Source organism: Pristis pectinata, chromosome 4 (assembly GCF_009764475.1).
Source record: "Pristis pectinata isolate sPriPec2 chromosome 4, sPriPec2.1.pri, whole genome shotgun sequence".
NCBI lineage: Eukaryota > Metazoa > Chordata > Chondrichthyes > Rhinopristiformes > Pristidae > Pristis > Pristis pectinata.
Window position 1 is genome coordinate 86,902,989 of NC_067408.1, and position 15,193 is coordinate 86,918,181.

The 15,193-nt window shown below is 39.3% G+C and overlaps 1 protein-coding gene across 5 annotated transcripts in view; it reads right to left on the reverse strand.

The window, feature by feature from the left end:
* LOC127569961 (X-linked retinitis pigmentosa GTPase regulator-like) overlaps positions 1-15,193 on the reverse strand; it is an 89,599-nt gene that overhangs the window by 15,388 nt on the left and 59,018 nt on the right. For 4 of the 5 annotated variants that reach the window (XM_052015063.1, XM_052015061.1, XM_052015060.1 and 1 more), the window contains one exon: positions 1,665-1,826. The exons of the other annotated variant lie outside the window; for it this stretch is intronic. In XM_052015063.1, the coding sequence (XP_051871023.1) occupies positions 1,665-1,826 (162 nt within the window). The remainder of the gene's footprint in view (positions 1-1,664; positions 1,827-15,193) is intronic. 5 annotated transcript variants of the gene reach the window in all.

A 15,193-nucleotide genomic window follows, 5' to 3' on the forward strand; every position in this document is an offset into this window, starting at 1 on the left:
CCTTATCCCTGAGTGGTCCTACCCTCAATCTTTAGTCATCCTCTTGTTCCTCACATACATGTAGAATGCCTGGGTTTTACTTAACCCTACTTACCAAAGCCTTCTCACGTCCCGTTCTAGCTCTCCCAAGTCCTTTCTTAAGCTCCTTCTTGGCTACCTTATAACTCTCAAGAGCCCTGTCTGATTTTTGATTCCTAAACCTTAAATATGCTTCCTTCTCCTCTTAACTAAACCTTCCACCTCTCGTTAACCATGGTTCCTTCATCCTACCATCCTTTCCTTGTCTCACCAGGACAAACCTATCTAGAGCCCCATGTAAGTGGTCCGCATTGGCTTTGCCAGGCATGCCAACGTTCCTTGAATGAAAGCAAAAATATAATTTTTTGCTGATCAATCCAATCTCCATTTAACTCCATTCAAATCATAATCCTTCAGTCCTTCTGGAATGTATCATCATAATTTTTTTATTTGACAGGTATCACTGAGAAGGTAATTATAGACATCAGTGATGGTCCATTTAATCAGCCTTGTAGGGTGAGATTGTAATAATGTGTGAATTAAACCAAAATACTACTTGCAGATTCCTTTCCATAAAAGACAATAGTACGACAATTGAGTTCCTATAAAAATCAGCGCATTTTCTTTGTTCTGAAGCACAAATTATGAAATGTGAACTGTAACCTTCTGGGTTGATAGTTCAGTACGAGAACTACTAAACTATCTTTTCCATTCAATATCTTCAGTGTCTTCTTTGGCAGAATAGAAATTATATTCCTTCCGATTCTTTTAAAATGGAACTTTTTCATGTTTCTCCTACATTTTTCAAACTTGGACCTTTGCTGACTCTGTCTTTCTCTTTTCAGTTAAGAACAGTGGCCCTTCTCTTGGTATTCTTAATTATTCAATAAAAATGTCTTCATTTGCAGAAGTACATACACATTAAAAAAAGATCAACATCATTTTCCATGCATTTAAATTGATACAGGAAAATTGATAATTTTTAATTTGAATTACATCTATTTGGAACTTTTACCATTGTGTGCATTTTGTTTGAAGTCATAGGGTGGCTGAGAGGATGAAATGCCAAAACTCCAATAGTAAAAAATAATAACAACCTACAAGTTCCCATTCGCAGATTAGAGTGACATCTGTAATACAGATGTGATGTCAATTTTATTTGTTCATAAATAAAATAGGTATCTTAATGAGGCATAAAAGCATCCAATTATTAGAGAAAATAGGACTTTCGGATTTACAAAATACAGCTGTTGCTTAAAGATTAATGGAGGAAAGAGTTTCATGTGCCGTAAGATGTTTATGGTTAAAGACCCGGACCGCACACAGCACATTATCATTTTATTTACATCAATGCATGGTGAGGTTTCTTGGTTTTCACCTTGTCCTCAACTGAGTGGACCTTTGCAATAATATAATAAAGGTTCTTATAACCAAAGTTTGTCTGGGTGACTTGAGAACACAACATTAATCATGACCACCAGCTTAATTAATGCAACATTATAGTCTTTTTTAAAAAGCATTCTAATGTAATGCACAAGTCAAAATTTACAAAACCAATCATATTGTGTTTTCAGGAGCTTTCCTGAACTAGTGAGATAGCTGAGGATTAAGGCAATGAAGATGAGATAACTAACTTGTTCACTAACCTCATTCTCTTTCTCATGAATAGCTTGTTCTTTACTTGCTTTTTCTTCACTATCATCCACCTCATTTATACCCCTTTCCTCTCCATCATCCTCATCTTTATTACTTGTTTCTTTTTCCACATATACAACTTCTTCATCTTCATCATTTTGAATTTCCTTCAACTATAAAAAATAATCAATTTAGCTTTTTATTTCCACTCAAAGGGAAAGCTAAGCTAAAAATTAAATGTTTCAGAACAACTGTTTAATAAATAGTAATAGTACACACACATACACATATATATATCATTGCTTATTTTAATAACAAGATGCTACATGTGGCAAAAATATAACTTATATGCTAAGCCCAATTGTGACACATTAAGTCAAAATACCATGTGCTGTACTGAGAAATATCTCACATTACTTTCAGTAGAAAGTGGTTGTGGAATACACTTTTCTCCCTTTGGAATTATGAAATGCAACAATGAAATTTTTTAGCGTTGACAGAAATTAAACACATCCATGCTCACCAAGTTAGTTATAGGTGAATCAGAGCTCCTTATACAAAATTGAAGCACTAGTGGCCAAGGTTCTGTACCTTTTCACCTTGCTGCAGTCCATTAATTGTGCATATCAAGTATTAAATAAGTTACATATTTGACACGATTTCCATTTCCCCTTAGATTTTAATCTGTGCACGATTGTTTTTACTAACAAATAGTGCTTCTAAATGACCTTTCAATCATGAAATCCTCCAATAAATACCATCTATCATTAATCCTTTTCAGACCTTGCAAAAATGCTTACTATTTCTTCAACTAAAATTATCAAGATTCATTTAGCAAATAATCAATTTTCTATATTGCAATTATGGTTTGAAATACATTTGTATCAATAGGAAACATACTTAACTATAATACCATTTTAATATTTCTGCAGTTAGGTTTAATTCAGCATTCCCCATTAAGTTCTTCATGTCTAAGTTCTTATGAATCCAAGATAATGAACTGTCTGGCAAGGAAATCACTTGAATGCATTAAAGGGGAGAGTCTTACTGGATTATTGTATTTTGGTTCATTAACTATTCACTGGAGTTTCTGGGAGTAATTCGGAAGATGCAAGATCAATTCATCCCAAAGAAGCAGTATTCTAGAGGGAGGACGAGGCAACCGTGGCTGACAAGGAAAGTCAAAGACAGCATAAAAGCAAAAGAGAGGGCATACAATATTGCAAAAATTAGCAGGAAGCTAGGGGATTAGGAAGATTTTAAAAACCAACAGAAGGCAACTAAAAAGGCAAAAAAGGGGAGAAACGATGAAACATGAAGGTAAGCTAGCTAATAATATAAAAGAGGAAACCAAAAGTTTTTTCAGATATATAAAGAGTAAAAGAGAGGCAACAGTGGACATTGGACTGCTGGAAAATGATGCTGGAGAAGTAGTAATGGGGAACAAAGAAATGGTGGACGAAATGAATAGGTTTTTTCCATCACTCTTCACTGTGGAAGACACCAGCAACATGCCAGAAATTCGAGAGAGTCAGGGGCAGAAGTGAGTGCAGTTGCTATTACTAAGGAGAAGGTGCTTGGGAAGCTGAAAGGTCTGAAGGTGGATAAGTCACCTGGACTGGATGGACCTCAGGGTTCTGAAAGAGTTAGCTGAAGAGATTGTGGAGGCATTAGTAGTGATTTTTCAGGAATCACTAGAGTCAGAAATGTTTCCAGAGGACTGGAAAATCACAAATGTCACTCTACTCTTTTAGAAGGGAGGGAGGCAAAAGACAGGAAATTATAGGCTAGTTAGCCCGACTTCAGTGGTTGCTAAGATGTCAGACTCCATTATTAAGGATGCGGTTTGGGGATACTTGGATGCACATGATAAAATAGACCGAAGTCAGCATGGTTTCCTTAAGGGGATATCTTGCCTGACAAATCTGTTGGAATTCCTTGACAAAGTAACAAAGAATAGACGGAGGAGAGTCAGTGGATGTTGTTTACTTGGATTTTCAGAAGACCTTTGACAAGGTGCCGCACACGAGGATGCTCAACAAGACAGGAGCCTATGGTATTACCAGAAAGGTACTGGCATGGATAGAAGATTGGCTCCCTGGCAGAAGGCAAAGAGTGGGAATAAAGGGGGCATTTTCTGATTGGCTGCTGGTGACTAGTGGTGTTCTGCAGGAGTTGGTGTTGGGTCTGCTACTTTTCACGTTATATGACAGAATTGGTGGCTTTGTGGCCAAGTTTGCAGATGATACAAAGATAGGTGGAGGGGTGGGTAGTGTTGAGGAAGCAGGGAGTCTGCAGAAGGACTTGGACAGGCTGGGAGAATGAGCAAAGAAGTGGCAGATGGAATACAGCGTAGGGAAGTGTAAGGTCATGCACTTTGGTAGAAGGAATAAAGGCGTAGACTATTTTCTAAATAGGGAAAGACTTCAGAAATTGGAGGTGCAAAGGCACTTGGGAGTCCTGGTGTATGATTCCCTAAAGGTTAACTTGCAGGTTGAGTCGGTAGTAAGGAAGGCAAATGCAATGTCAGCATTCAGTTCCAGAGGACTAGAATATAAAAGCAAGGATTAAAGTGGAGGCTTTATAAGGCGCTGGTCAGATCATATTTGGAGTATTGTGACAGTTTTGGGCCCCAGGTCTAAGGAAGGATATGCTGGCTTTGGAGAGGATCCAGAGGCAGTGTACGAGAATGATCCCGGGGATGAAAGGGTTAACGTACGAAGGTCGTTTGATGGCTCTGGGCCTGTACTCGCTGGAGTTTAGAAGGATGAGGGGGGAATCTCATTGAAACCTTTCAAATATTGAATGGCCTGCACAGAGTGGACGTGGAGAGGATTTTTCCCAATAGCAGTAGAGTCTAGTACCAGAGAGGACAGCCTCAGAATAAAGGAACAGAGATGAGGAGGCATTGCTTTAGCAAGAGGGTGGTGAATCTGTGGAATTCATTGCCACAGACGGCTGTGGAGGCCAAGTCATTGGGTTTATTTAAAGTGGAGGTCGATAGGTTCTTGATTAGTAAGGGTGTCAAAGGTTACAGGGAGAAGACAGGAGATTGGGGTTGAGGGGGAATAATAAATCAGCTATGATCGAATAGCCTAATTCTGCTCCTATGTCTTATGGTCTGGCACATTTCAGTCAAGTCTTTTCTTCCGAAGAAAGATTTTTCGCAAGTTTAGTCATATGAACTATTATAGTACTCACAACTCTCTGACAGGAAAACCAATTCTCAAAACCTCTGCATCACCTCAGGCAACACCTTGCTGATCTTGCTCATGCATGTTCAGCTAACACAAATTTTCTGACACAAGCTGCTAAGCTAGCAGGCAATTCAACCTTACAAGAGCTTCTCAGTGGGGAAACTGGCCTATTTCCATCAAAGTTCACTATTTAATAATGGTCTGCTTCTTCAGTGGGTTTATGCACGTGGGATGCCAAGATTAATAAGTAAAATCTACACAATAACTCTTTTAAGATAGGTTAGCTCCATTTTAACTTTTGAATAATAGCTTTGTAATGTTTGAATCTCCAAAATTAAAGCTAATTAGGCTTAAATTCACTAATCTGTTGAAATTCTTTTAAAGTCTGATATCAAACTAATACATGTTATTACAAAAGCAGTAACAGTAAGGCTGTATTGTGCCCAGTAAAATTTGAAGTAAAAAAGATATCAGATCTATGATGTGTAAAATGTTTCTATACCAGATATCATAAAATTCAATAAAGAATTATGAAACTGATTTACTGCGGTTTAAATAGCACACTTGTTTAGTCAATACAACCTTAAAGTACAATATTGGTACCTTTACACATAAGTCGCACACAATATTTGAAAATTATTGTAATGTATAAAGGTTCAATAATTACTTTGTTTTCAAAAAATTGAGCTGTTTGGACATCAAAACTAGGAAATGCTTTTGTCAACTGTTGTTTATTCTCTTTTACACTTTACTCAAGTAATGAAGGGAGAATTTTCCAAGTTTCCAAACGTCTGAACAATGTTTTCACACATCAGTGTTGTAGACACGGAATCAGTCAAGTGATGTGGACCAAGACAACAATTTGCAATGCAGGCTTGCAAAACCTAAGTTACATCAGGGAAAATGCAGCTAAAGTACGTGATAAGCTGACTAAATGGCTGAGGTTGATTCTAGTTGAAGTACACCAAATTTACTTTCTGGCCTGTATACTTGCAAGTCCATGGCAGAACTGGCAGTAAGTAATGCAAAAACTTGGAGTCAAACTGGAAATATTGAGATCTTAGCCCATAGCAGATAAAGGATGACCCACAGAAGTAGTTAAAGATATGACTGTCACACATTTCAGTTCAAGGAACATTCATTATCCACGTGGAGATCAAGTAACACAGTGACCCATGATGTTTAGCAGAAAGAGTACACTTTAAATTGTAATTACCCATTCTGTGATAGATTGTCTCTCATTAGTATAAAGGAAGCCATTTAAAAAGGTAAGAAACAAAAGCAGCAGTAGGCTATATAGCCCTTGAACATGCTCTGCCATTCAATTACACCTTGACTGATCCTATACCTCATCCACTTTCCCACCCAATCACCACATCCTAATTTCTTTAATGTTCAATGATTTATAACCCCACTGCATACGTAAATTTCCTATCTCAGTTCTAAGTGACCAACTCTTTATCCTATGTCCTCTTAATTTCTTATCAGAAAGGACATTGATCTGAAATATTAACACTGCTCTCCACAGTGGCTACCTGATCTGCTAAGTATTTCTACCATTTTCTGGTTTGTTTTAGATTACCAGCATCTGTAGCATTTACTTTCAAAAGGGAACTGGATCGACACTCAAGGTAAAACATTGACAGGGCTACAGGAATAAAATGGGGAAAACAGGATTAACTTCCACAAACAGTCAGCATGGGTCAAATGACTTCCTTTTGTGCCAGAAAGTAAATTAACTTTTTAAATATTTTTGCTGAGAACAAAATTAAGAATGGGATATTAAAGGTAGAAGCAAAAACATCAGAAATAAAGTTTAAAAAGTAATTTATTTAATTTTAAAAGTCATGGAATTTTGAAAAAAATCTGAATACGATTCCACAAATGTCTAAGTATTTAATCTGAGAGGGTGAAGGATGGGGAAAAGGTTATTACAATTACATTCATACTTTATTAAGACTCATTTAACAAAATGTAGTATTTCCATTTTTTTTCCTTGGAGAAGGTCGTATCGGTGCAGGGAATCACTGACAGCAACTTCTGGGTTTTTTTTTGCATTTAACTCTACGTGCCAGAATTTCCTTTTAGATTTCCTCCACTATAATAGTGAATACCGATAGTTTCGCTGTTAGTCTCATTACAAATTCTGTGCCAATATTTTGATCTATACTTCACAGTGGTATTACATACCTATTTTGAACCATCTGTGAACTGCATTAAAAAACGCATGTACTTCCCAGCCTATCACTATAAATTTGTGCTTTCCTTTTGGCAACATTACCAAAAATGGAAAATGTCTCCTCCAAATGAGGACTGTCTGTGCTGAAACTTCATGAAAACTATGGACTGTTTACTTCCCACAGGTTTATTTCATTTCTTACTTCAAAGACCGAATGAAAGGTCCATAATTTTCTCATAGATGGGCCCCCTCCTCTGGCATTATATTTTGGAGGAGCAGTAGAAACCACATTTGCGCATGTAATGATAGTTCTAGATCTGGATCAGCAATAGCTCCTTGGATAGTCTGGCCCATTTTCTCAATCTATAACCATTTAACATGGCACTTTAACACAATAAAATGTAACATCAATTATATATATTTAATGAAAACACCAAATCAATAAGAAAACAATAAATAAATGCAGATGCTGGAAATCTGAAACAAAACAGAAAATGCTGGAAATTCTCAGCAAGTCAGGCAGCATCTGCGCAAAGAGAAAAAGAAATGATGATTCATGTTGGAGACCCCTTGTCAAAACTGGCCTGACCTGAAACATTACCTCTGTTTCTCTCTCCATAGCTGCTGCCTGACTTACTGAATGTTTCTAACATCTATAGATTTTGTTTACTCAATCAGAGCCAATTCTACTGTAAAGCATATTAGATGGAAACTTCATTTCAATAAAATGATTTAAAGAAATTTTCTACTGATCCACTATGTTATCCTAAACATTTCAGTTCTAGGTCTAGAAACAGTTTTGAGTGGGAGAACAAAATGGTCTATTCATATTTAATTTTTACAAGATTACCACACTGGCAGCCATTACATACACATATGGCCAGTGTTTTCCGTCGTCATTCGTGAAAGAGAAAAAAATCCTGCCTGCTACTAATATGTGCAAGAATCATTTCTGTAAAATCCATTATGGTATTAAACAATCCATCACAGATCAGCTATATTTTCTTTATACTCCTTATATTTGTCCACACAAACATGCTTTAAATTTGCTGATTAGCAAAGATGAATAGACTCAATGTTCATTGTCAAATATAGTTAAAATCATGGAAACCCCTCAAAAGGTTCTCAGAATATGCTTACATAAATAAACAAAATGAAACTCTTGCAGAAAGCAAAATATAAATGGTTCTGTTTGAGAAAAAAATGTTGAAACTGGATTATTTAAACACTAGTCAAATCTCTTGTTTTCCCAAGTCGTTTTGTCATACAGAGCTGTGTGCAACTGAGGAACGTAGGCCTGAAAAATTCCATTTCCTTCTCTCCAGTCTGTACCAGTTTAGCTGTCAGATCACATGTATAATTTCGGATCCACCTGAGATACAGCCAGAGTTTCCATCTTTCTGGTGGCTGCTGTAAAATGCACATTTGAACAGGTGGGGAGAATTTTGGAATTGGAATATTATTGTCACATGTACAGTGAAAAACTTGTCTTGCATACTGTTCAAACAGATCAATTCATTACACAGTACATTGAGGTAGAACAAGTAAAATAACAGAATGTAGAATAAAGTGTAACAGCTACAGAGAAAGTGCAGTGCAGGTAGACAATAAGGTGCAAGGCCATAACAAAGGAGATGTGCCAAATTTCTTTAGCCTCCCGAGGAAGTAGAGGTGCTGGTGAGCTTTCTTTGCTGTGGCATCTACATGGTTGGACCAGGACAGGGCATTGGTGGTGTTTACTCCTCAGAACTTGAAGCTCTCAACCCTTTTGACCTCAGCACATTGATGTAGACAGGAGCCCCCCTTCCTGAAGTCAAAGACCAGCTCTTTTGTTTTGCTGACATTAAGGAAAAGGTTTTGTCATGACACCATGTTACTAAGCTCTCAATCTCCCTCCTGTACTCCGACTCATTGTTATTTGAGATACGGCCTACTACAGTGGTATCATCTGCAAACTTGTAAGAGTTAGAGCAAAATCTGGCCATGCAGTCATGAGTGTATAGGGAGTAGAGTAGCGGACTGAAGGTGCAGCCTTGTGGGGCACCCATGTTGAGAATAATCATGGTGGAGGTGTTGCTGCCTATCCTTACTGATTGCGGGCTGTTGGTCAGGAAGTCAAGGATCCAGTTGCAAACGGAGGTGTTGAGTCCCAGGTCTTGGAATTTGGTAATGAGTTTGCTTGGAATGATAGTATTGAAGGTGGAGCTGGAGTCAATAAACAACACTCTAATGTAGGTGTCTTTACTGTCCAGCTGCTCCAGAGATGAGCGCAGGGCCAGGGAGATGCCGATGTGTTTCAGTGGTATGCAAATTGCAATGGGTCTAGGTTGTCAGGGAGGCTGGAGTTAATGCATGGCATGACCAGCCTCTTAAAGCACTTGATGATGGTTCGTGATGAAACCTATGATACCCACATTCTGTATTTTCTGCCTGTTAACTGATCCTCCATTCATGCCTGCATCTTCAGCCTCACGAGTTAGTATCTTGCACATTATGTGGCACCTTATTGCTGGGATAAGAAGAATTGTATCAGTCAGTCAAAGATGGTTGAAATGGTGATGTTGTACGGGCATATAACCATCACTGAAGGAGATCCTCCATCAGTTCCACGTTAACATGCAAGTTGTAATCTTCACCAAGAGGTTCACCACAGATCTAAACTAGTGCAGTATCAGTGTCAAGCTCGGCTCTGTCATCTCATGAATCTTCTCCTCAGTCTTCCTTGGTGCAATACTTCACATCAACTCCAACAAACTCCCTGCTGGAGTAGAATTAATCAACAAGACTAGTAGGAAACCATTCAACTTCATCACTCCAAAACCAAAATTCATTGAGTTAGCATATGCAGAATTGGTGTGTGGCCATCCATGCTTGGAAGCCAAGCTACAAACAAGTTTTACACAATGAGGCTGGAGGAACTCAGCAGGCCAGGCAGCATCCGTGGAGAAAAGTAGGCAGTCAACGTTTCGGGTCAGTACCCTTCTTCAGGACTGAAGATAGGGAAAGGGGAAGCCCAATATATAGCAGGGAAAAGCACAGCAGTGATTGGTGGAAAAAAGAGGGGAGGCAGGGTGGGCACAGGAGGTGATAGGTAGACATAGGTAAGAGATGGTGATAGGCGGCTGCAGGGGAGGAGGGGAGAGCAGATCCACCGGGGGATGGGTCAAAGGTAAGGAGGAAAAAAAGGGGGGGGGGGTAGAAAAAAGAGAAATAGGCTAGGAAAGGGAAGTAAAGAAGAGGCATGGTTGGGGGGTGGGGTTGTGGGGATTACTAAAAGTGAGAGAATTCAATGTTCATGCCATTAGGCTGCAAGGTTCCAAGATAGAAAATGAGTTGCTGTTCCTCATCCCCCAGCTTATCTGCTCTCCCCTCCTCCCCTGCATCTGCCTATCACTATCTCTTAACTGCATCTGTCTATCACCACCTTGTGCCCACCCCGCCTCCACTCTTTTATCCACCTATCACTGCTCTGCTTTTCCCTCCTATATATTGGGCTTCCCCTTTTCCTATCTTCAGTCCTGAAAAAGGGTCCCGACCCAAAACGTTGACCACCTGCTTTTCTCCACGGATGCTGCCTGGCCTGCTGAGTTCCTCCAGCATCATAGTGTTTTTCATCTGGATTCCAGTATCTGCAGTCCTTTGTTTCTCTACAAACAAGTTTTGATTCCTTCACTGATGTGTATGATAGAATGGGCCTTACATGAAACATTAAAAGACAAAGGTTCTTCACCAGCCTGCCCATCACATGTCTCTGCCCCACACAATCCATAATGAGACCCTGGTCGATATTGATCACTTGCCATATTCTCTGGTGCCACCTCTCAGCATGGGCAAAGTCTGAATGACACAATCCATCACCACCTCAGTGCGCCAACACAGACTTTGGTTGCGAAGCGTACAAGGTGTTCAGAGACTAAGACTTCATACATTACCCAATGAGCTGCAGTGACTCCTTCCCTCACATACGCAGCAAAGACATGAACAACTTAGAGGGCACTCAAACCATTGGGAAAGTACTGTCAATGCTGCCTCTGCAAAATCTCCAAATCCACTGACAGAACAGGCAAACGAATGTCAGCACCAACATCCAGTCTCTGATCATGTTCAAGTAGCTTCGACGTTCGGTCTCATCATCTTCCTAACACCAGACTATCAAAACAAGCATTCTACTCCAAGTTCCATTGGAGCAAATGTCTTCCAGGTGGAGAGAAAAACATCTTAATGTCATCGTCAAAACCTCCTCAAAAAATGTAGCACCCTCAAAGAATCCCTGGCTCAAGGGCATTCAGGTAGACAGCACCAGGCACCTCACATCTCCAACCAGAGGTCAACCACATGCACAGGATGGAGCATACAACAATCCAAATAACCCACCCATTCGGCCAGTCAAGCTCCATCTGTCCCACAGAGTCTGCAGGCTTTGCAAAGGACTTATTACTCATTTCAGGACCCCCAAAACTATAATGGAAGAAATTCATTCTCAACCCTGAGAGACTGCTAGTGAAGAAGGATAAGGGTGGTATCACAGTGCAAATCTGACAGAGGGAAGGCTGCTGGGTATTGAATGTCAAGAGAGGGTAAGGTTAGTTGTATCAAAACACGAAAAGTAATGTTGGAAGGATGTAGGCTATTTTACATGGAGAAATAATTATAGGTAAACATGAAGAAAACGGTAATGAAGAAGTGATCAGAAATTACCTTGCCACTGATTAAGAACTCAGGTAGATCAAGGGCTTTAATGATGGCAAAATGAGTGATTTATCTTTATACGTGCAAATGCCATACACATTGATTTTGAGAGGACAATTATACAAATAGATCACTTTGTAGGAAGCAAACAGAACTTAGACTGAGGGTTAGAATCATTTGTCCTATGGGAAATGTTTGTTGCAAACAAAGTGAGCAACGAAGGGAAAAGATTTTCATTTGAGCATTGTGAGGATCTAAGAGGGTGACAGAAGTGAATTGAATAAAATGTTTGAGATTCCAAAATATTCCTCATAAGGAGGTCACCTTCCTATTAAGCATGTAGACAATGAATCAAAACACAATTCTAGACAGCTCTGTTGATAAATTGGGTAAACAGGATTTTTTTTGTTTTTAAAAAAACACAGAAGCCAAAGCCTCTGGACTCCTGAAAATCATGTCCATTTGATCCCCATATCTCAACTATCAGTTGTCAACATATTGAAAAAAAGGAAAGTTGTTTTAATTTTACATAAATACCAGCAGAAGCAAAATAATACAGTTTTCAGTGCTGGGGATTCCAACACACGTGAAAGGATCTTAAAGTCTACTGAGTGAATCCTTGCAGACCATAGAAAGTAGGGCAGGATAGGCTATCGGGCTCCTTGAGCCTGCTATGCCATTCAGTAAGATTGTGGCTGATTTAATCTTTAGCCTCAGATACACTTTCCTGTCTGATCCTAAAATCTCTTAACTCCCTTTCATCCAAAATTTTCTCAGTTTCGAATAAACTTAATGAGTCACTTTCCATAACCCTCTATGCAAGTAAAACTTCCAAAGATTCACAACCCTCTAAGAAGAAATTCTTCCTCATCTCAGTCTTAAGTGGCCAACTCCTTACACTGAGACCATGCTCTCCAATTCTTGACTCCCCACCCAGTTAAACTTTGGGCATATTTTCCGAAGGTATTGCTGGCACTTACAAATTTTTCTTTGTGGTAGTCTGGAAATGGGCAAAGGCATCCATTTGATTACTTCTGTTCAGCCTCCTGTTGACTCAGTCTCCCTGCAGAATCTCCTGACCACCGAGTCAGTGGACAACCCCGACCAACAGCAATCTAGGGAGCACCAACATGAGTCAGCCCATCTGGACTGCTAAATGGTGGGAGGTTCATCTGTGTTTTCTGAGGCTGGAAAATCAGACTTGAGTTGTTCCAGCCTCGAATCTGAGTAACTGGGCTCAGACCTGGGCTATCAATTGGCAGAGTTTTATTTTAAACTACTTCACACTGTACGCAATGGCCACAGGCTAGTAACATGTTCATTTACCTAGGCAAAGTTCATTGTTTTTTTTAAGAAATGAATATTTAGGATTGACCATTGAACATTTTTTTGTATTTCACTTTTAAAATAATTAAGAGAAAAATGGCGTGCAAAAAGCAAGGTAAGAAATGCTGGTACCTTAAGAAAAATATTCAACAGAATTCTGTAATGCTGCTGGCCATTTGATGACATTGAGAGTCACGGTGCCTATTGGCGAAATCTTACTGGCTATCAAGGCCACTATGAGGTACATCTGGTTACATACAGCTGGAAAGGCCCCGGACTGCACAAGATCTCACAAATCAGCTGGGGGCCTATCACCTGTTGGTGTTCTGTGATTGATAAGAAATATCCAGTAAAACATTATAGCAATAATTTGCATCGTTTTTGAGGTCTAGCTATCAAATCCAAAACCAAACTTAGCTCAAGACCATGGAAAAGCTGGAGAATGTGAATTTCCTACACTTCCATTATTTCTGGAAGTGCGTTTACTATTAAAATTTGAGATTGCAGTGGGATGCAAGTCATTGCTTATGGTGTTTAGCAGCAATTTTTCATGACAATGGTTTGAAAGCTTACTGAGAAATTCAATGTATTTTCTATGTCATTGGTTTCTCTTTTTTCTAATGGCACTGGAGAGTTATATTTTGCAAAAAGGCTTCCACAAGTACTGACATTTCTTTAAAAATAACACCATGCTGAATATGCATAATTTCTAGTTTGATGGCTTCATGTATTAATTTTACAACCTCACTAAGATAAAGAGGGACAAAAAAGAGAAATGCATGGCCAGCACGTTAATCAGACTATATTATTTGTAGTCATTTTAAACTGGTTTCTAATATTACCATGTGAATGGTACCAAGATAGAGACAACACCAAGATAGGTGGAGGAACAGGTTGTGTTGCAGAGGCAGGGAGTCTACAGAAGGACTTAGACAGGTTGGGAGAGTGGGCAAAGAAGTGGCAGATGGAATACAGCGTAGGGAAGTGTGGGGTTATGCACTTTGGTGGGAAGAATAAAGGTGTAGACTATTTTCAGAAATCAGAGATGCAAAGGGACTTGAGAGTCTTAGTTCAGGATTCCCTCAAGGTTAGCTTTCAGGTTGAGTCAATAGCAAAGAAGCAAATGCAATGTTAGCATTCATTTCAAGAGGACCAATAAAGAAAAGCAAGGATGTACTGCTGAGGCCTTATAAGGCATGGTCAGACAGAATTTGGAATAGTGTGAGCAATTTTAGGCCCCTTATTTACAGAAGGATGTTCTGGCCCTGGAGAGGGTCCAGAGGAGGTTCACAAGAATTATCCCAGGAATGAAAGGCTTAACATATGAGGAGCATTTGACGCCTCTGGGTCTGTACTCAATGTTCAGAGGATGAGGGGGTATCTCATTGAAACGTACCAGATACTGAAAGGCCTGGATAGAGTGGATGTGGAGAGGATGTTTCCATTAGTAGGAGAGTCTAGGATCCAAGGGCACAGCTTCAGAGTAAAGGGACATCCCTTTAAAACGGAAGAGGAATTTCTTCAGCCAGAATGTAGTGAGTTTGTTGCCACAGAAGGCTGTGGAGGCCAAGGCACTGGGTGTACTTAAGGCAGAAATTTATCAGTTCTAGATTAAGGGTTATGGGGAGAAGGTGGGAGAATGGGGTTAAAAAAGAAATCAGCCATGATTGAATGGCGGAGCAGTCTCGATGGGCGGAGTGACCTAATTCTGCTCCTATATGTTGTGGTCTTATGGGTTCTCCAGGAATTTCAGTTCACATAACCATCCATATATTTGGTGTAGAAACAGTTATGCATTTCAACAGAATTTTGCTATGAACTAGATTGAAGATATTCTCTTCCAATGTCTTGCAACCATTGTAATAAATCATCCTGACTGGTCATCCACTGTATCATTTCTTTTCTCATCGTTAAATCTTCAAGGCTTCAGTTCTCATTTGTTTCCAGACAGTAAGGAATTACTGTCTGGAATCAACTTTCTTATTGCATTCATATTAACATATATACTGCCCATGGTTTTACAATGTCCTGGACTATGCCCTTATGAATTAAAGAAATGAGTCTTTGAATCCATGAGCAGAACTTAAATGATAGGTCTGTAAATATAAAAACATGAGATGAAAACATGAATGTAGTGGTTTTGAAAGTA